Below are 5,926 nucleotides of genomic sequence, written 5' to 3' on the forward strand. Positions count from 1 at the left end.
AATTTAACAATTATATTTTAATGCACCAGTTACAGAATTTATTATAATTTGATGATGATGATAATATCTTATGCATAACACGTTAACAAGATACATAATTAAAACAAAACCCAGTAATCCTTAAAAAGCATTATGAATATCATAATCAACAAATGAAATGATTCAGGGCCAAATTCCAGAATTTATGACACATTACTAAATGAGACACAGAATCAAATTGACATCAGAGCAAATTTACACCCCTTATTTAAAGTAAAACAGCATTTTAACATTATATATAATATTGTGACATTAAAATGATGTTACAACATATTATAAAAAATAATAATAGCAATAAAGTCAGTTTGGTGCAAATCATTTATTCCTCTGGGATCATATTTGTTCTTACATTTTGTAAAAAATAGTTAGCAATAAAAGCTAGGGTAGGAGGCTGAAGTGAGGGGTAACAAATATTTTGTGTAACTGCATACAGTATATATACCATTCTTAGACACCAGAGTACGACGATGGGACCATTTCCACACAGAACAATAACCCTGAAATGAATTACTGTACAAATACAATGCTCACTTTGGCACAACCCTCGCTGTGATCAACTGACAGCACATTCAAATGATGGCACCTTACAACATTGCTTTCAAAAAAGACCAATTGTTACGTTGGAAAACAAGATGGTGATGATAAACTGGTGTCAAGACATTCTTTATAACCAGCCAGAGAGCTTTGATGGGCTACACATTGATAAATTATATCTTATGACTCAACATAAAGTAAAACTTCGAGTCGAGTTGCTAAAAAAGTAAACAAAATAGACTCAATTGATCATATGGGCTAAGTGCAATAAAAAGTACAGTGTGTGTCAAGCATTGGGAACGCTGATCTAGGGGGTGAAGTAAGTGATATTGGGGGGGCTATTTATGATGCTGTACACTGGTGTCATGGGAGGTATTTGTTCAATAGCAAAAACGTTTGCTAAACCCATTAAAACAAGCTTGCAGCCCTCCTACAATACAGAAAAGGAGGCAGTCTCTTCAGCTGAGGTCAAACCGTGGCTTCTGGAAAACAAAACAAAAAAAGGACAGACACATTTTTAGCACACTTCTTGAAGGACCTTCTCGCCTTGGCCCTGCCCTGGATTCAGCTGTAGGTTCAGGTTTAGATATGGGCCCCTCGTAGCTTGTCTCTTTGCTTGTAACGCGAGCAGGAGCGAAGGCATGCCGTGCGTCTAAGCGTTTTGCATCTCTTTGCCGATCTTGTAGCTGAGGATCTTGTTCCAGTCGATCTTGGTACGCGTGACAGGAAGCTGCCGGCGTAAGGCCTTGAAGGTGGTGTCAGACATGGTCTGGTAGTTCTCAGTGATGGCCGTCTGGAAGGCAAACGGCAGGGGAAATCTCACTGTATGGTTCTTCACACCTTATAGATCTAATCAGGCAATATATAATAATTCATTTCTTCCTCCATCAAGACTAACATGCACTCGCAGTACTGTAAAATAAGGACTAACCAATCCAAATCAACAAACCTGATACTCGTTCTCAGCATTTTCGATGATTTTGACAAACTCCTTGGCAGTCTGTACCTCATTCTGTTGAAACGGAAGCACAAAAATTATCACTACCTAACCAAAAGTGGCTAATTTGCTCACTCATAATTCCTAAAAAGAAGTTACAAAAGAATTTCAGAAATTGTAATTGTTTAGATTTTTTTAGTGGGTTTAATTTTTTGATAAAAATATGGTTTTGTTATTTAATTTTGGTCAGAATTAAAAGGATTCACAGGGCAATTTCGTATTTTACACTATGAAAGAAAGCAAGCAAATAGCACTAGCACAACAAAATTAAAAGGAAAAGGAAGAACATCAGGTGTTTAACTGATGGTTTATCTAAATTAGCATTCTCATGTTGCCATAGTAAGCTTTGGGAAATTGGGAAAAGAGATTTGTAGTGAAATTTTGATGCTAAATGAAGAGCATATTTTGGTAAGCCAAACTGTACATCCAACATTCACAATTATAATTAATACCAATTAAAGAAAAAGGCTTAAAGAAAATCCATTCGAAATGGCGTTAATATAAATTACAGTTCAAAAGTTGGCGTTTGGTAATGTATATATTTTTTTCATGTTGTTGAAAGAAGTCTCTCTTGCTCATCAAGGCTGCATTTACTTTAATAAAAATGCAGTCAAATCAGTAATATTATGAAATATTATTACAGTTCAAATGATCTGTTTTCTGTTTGAATATATTTTCAAATGTATTCCTGTAATGACAAAGCTGAATTTTCAGCATCATAACTCCAGTCTTCATTGTCATATGATCCTTCAGAAATCATGCTGCTCAAGAAACATTTCTTGGTATTATCTTTGTATTATGCTGAAAAAATAGTTGAGCACAAAGTTCAAAAGAACAGCATTTTTAATGAAATAGCAATCCTATGTAACATTATAAACATAATCACGGTTACTTTTGATCAATTTAATGCGGTTTTGCTAAATAAAAGTATTAATTTCTTTAAAAATAAATGTAAAACTAAAAAAAAAAAAAAAGACTGACACCAAACTTTTGAATGGAAGTCTAAACCTAACTAGTAGGCTAAATATCATTCAGCAACAATTCAAAGTCCAGAAAACAAACAGTACTAGCAGATGTACCAAAAAGCCATCATGTGCTTCATCTATCGAAACAGCACCACACCCACAGTCATTAGACATGTCAGTCATAGGGCAGTCAGCTGTTCCTTTATCAGGCAGGTTGTTTGTGTTCTACTGACTCATTAACAGGAAGCACACTCACTCAAAAACCCAAGCGGCTCAAGTTGAAATAACTTACAGAGATGATCAGAGACTCTTGCACATCCTTGTGGCTGACCAGCTGCACGTTTCCATCCTCATAGTAATGAACCTGGATCTTCAGCACTCCCACCACCTGAGCAGTGGGCTGAGAAATGGTGAACTTCCATTCCGATCGGCAGCGGCCATTCCTGAATGCGGAGAGATAGAGGAAATTCACCAGTGATTGGTCTTACGGTTGAGACTTTTGGAACGAGACTGAAGGCATTTCTAGTAGTTAGATCGTACAACAAATAACAATGTTGCGTGTAATCCTGCATAACTGTTACTACAGTATGCAAAATTCATTCACTATTTAGTTCCTAGAAATCCATGTCATGGATATAACATGACATCTCAGTGTTGCGCACAGTGCTTAAAGATGATGTTCTTTTGTACCGTTAAGCCATGTGTTGTGTTATCTGTATGTGTGAAAGAGCAAAGCCAGTTTGTCAGTACAGAGTGTAGGCGACCTTCGCTGTCTAGTGCACCTGTTCTCTACTCAAAGACACATAATAGTCTCTAGATACTAGGCCTGTCAAAATGACTGAAAAACTAAATTCGAATTTTCCACTTAAATATTATCAAAATTCGAATTATATTTGAATTTAAAAGGCATAATTTCAGTTGGGGGAAAAAAAGCTTTTGGCTTCTCTCCTGAGGCCACAAGAGGGCGCATCGAGCAAAATATTATGCACGTTTCTTCAAAGCATAATAAAATAACACGACTATCTTTGAAAAAAAGTGCATAATGTTTAAAATAATGTTTATAAACCATATATAATTAATAAAGTTGCTTAAACAACTAGAAAAGAAAAACAGCACCATGCATGTATGTATAGTTTAATACAAAGGACCGAAAACCAATCACAAAGAGTAGGCTACTTTCTTCATTTAAAAACATGAGATACAGTGGGATGGGGGAAAACCGCCATAAAGTCTTGAGACATGTTTTTTTAAAAGTTGAACTTACATTAATTTTACATGGCTTTCTAAACATGCCGCTCTCTTGTGCGAGACGCGAGTGCAACGCTGATAGATGCCCCGCTAGAAAATGTGATAAATATGCGTTCTGTGTGAACGGCTTGGTTTCAGTTTCGCCGTAAACAACATATTCGCCACACTGATGCTCTTGTTTTCCGCTATATATTGAATGAACAACGTAGTAGCAGCACCGCATCTAGTGGGTTCAACTGGATAGGCTAACAAAAGCATTAAAATGCAATGACACTTACATCGTCGTCGCATTTCGTGCACCACTGATAAGGCTGCCTGACACAGACCTAAAATTCGAATGCAACGTTTTTGCACGAATTTTGAATGAATTTTTTTAATTCGATGACTATTCGAAATTCGAAATTTTTTTGACAGCCCTAATATGTAATAGTTAGGGGTGTAACAATATGTCACGATATGGTTTGATGCATGATGCCGATCTCACGATACTGTAAACAAAGCCAAAATAGAGTTTTTGCATTCGAATGTGTTTTTTTTTTTTTTTATTCGACGAATATTCGAAATTCGAAAAAAAATTTGGACAGCCCTACTAGACACAGTAGGGTCATGATCTGGGTGGAGGCAGAGCTCATTCCACACATATAAAGATCATATATCATACTTGGAACAAAGCCGGTAACGGTGTCAGGCATACAAAACAGAGTGAACAACTATTGTGGTTTTTAACATGTTAAGATTACCAGACAAAAGTCTAGTAACACCTAATTCTTTATTATTCCACAGTCTAGTGCAACAAGCTTTCTCTCAACCAACTGCATCCTGGGAAATCATACATTAACCCTATTCAGACTGTAAATTTTTCTCATGGGGACGTAAGGTATTTTCAGCATTTACAGGGACTAGTCTGCGAATTTATTGCCATCCAAATCAAGGATGTTGATGTTTTTCTCCAACCACTCCTGTAAAAATTCACAGTCAAATTACCTAGTGTTTTTTCACAAACACCAAGGTCATGTGGAAATTTAATTGCTGTCTGAATTCACATCTCTGAAAATGTTCGGTAAATGTATGTACATTTTAAAAATAGACTTGTTTCAAAAATGCTGGAAACCATTTACAAGAACAATATTATGTCACAGTCAGGGTTAACAGTTTAATCATGACAACTCTCTAAACATTTTAGCATGGTGATGGATATGACAATGTTAAAGGAGACATATTATGCCCCTTTTTACAATATGTAATATAAGTCTCTGGTGTCCCCAGAATGTGTCTGTGAAGTTTCAGCTCAAAATACTCCACAGATCATTTATTATATCATTTTGAAAATGCCTATTTTGAGTGGAAGCAGAAACACACTGTTTTTCGGGCTCGTTTCTTTAAATGCAAATGAGCTGCTGCTCCCCGCCCCCTTTCCCAGAATAGAGCTGCGCAATTACAGCTTGGACCTGCTAAAAATATCTGTTTTGGTTCTGATTATCATGTTTATCGCGCTGAAATCATGCGTTTTAAACCATATGAGTTTAAACTTCTGATATACGGTTTTCTGAGTGCACACATCTGAAGCACACGGACAGAAAGCGGCTGTCACAGCATGTGAGTACTAAACTAAGTTCTCATTCACACAAAGTACTATAAACTGTTCTCATTCACACACAAGTTTATGTTAAAAATACACACGAGTTACAAAAACAGTCGGTTATGTCTGTGAAAGTAAACTGCTGGGAAATAAATTGCATGTGTATTTTATATCTGTGTGGCAGCAGCAACATACAGTAAATAAATCCATAAATCCACTGCTCTCGTCTCCTCTGAGGCTGTGACTGTAAATAGTGTTCTGTGCTCGTCTGTGCAGCCAAAGACAGAACAGTTAGCATGTTTGCTCAAACTTTCGCCATGGCATTAGAGCTGGTACACCGTTGTCGCTTGCGAAATCAAAATAACGGCGCCGTGTGTGGAAACTTACAGAGTAAGGGGCGGTAATATTATAATGAGATCCCTTTGCCTTACCAAAAAGGCTTACCAAAACAAAGTTACTGGGTTAATATTTTTCACGTTTCCTTGGTTGGTAGATGCACCAGGGACCTGATTATAGCACTTAAAACATGGAAAAGTCAGATTTTCATGATATGTCACCTTTAAT

General features: G+C 36.6%; 1 protein-coding gene across 1 annotated transcript in view; it reads right to left on the reverse strand.

Annotated features, from left to right (window-relative positions):
* Nucleotides 1–348: 348 nt before the first annotated feature.
* LOC107655783 (F-actin-capping protein subunit alpha-1-like) overlaps nt 349–5,926 on the reverse strand; it is an 11,416-nt gene continuing 5,838 nt past the window's right edge. The window contains exons 7-9 of the mRNA XM_016443364.1: nt 2,828–2,978; nt 1,523–1,585; nt 349–1,366 (exon numbers count right to left, since the gene is read on the reverse strand). Coding sequence (XP_016298850.1) covers nt 1,226–1,366; nt 1,523–1,585; nt 2,828–2,978 — 355 coding nt within the window. The 3' untranslated portion in view covers nt 349–1,225. The remainder of the gene's footprint in view (nt 1,367–1,522; nt 1,586–2,827; nt 2,979–5,926) is intronic.

The sequence above is a fragment of the Sinocyclocheilus anshuiensis genome, unplaced genomic scaffold (genome assembly GCF_001515605.1).
Source record: "Sinocyclocheilus anshuiensis isolate Anshui unplaced genomic scaffold, SAMN03320099.WGS_v1.1 scaffold1575, whole genome shotgun sequence".
NCBI classification, from domain to species: Eukaryota; Metazoa; Chordata; class Actinopteri; order Cypriniformes; family Cyprinidae; genus Sinocyclocheilus; species Sinocyclocheilus anshuiensis.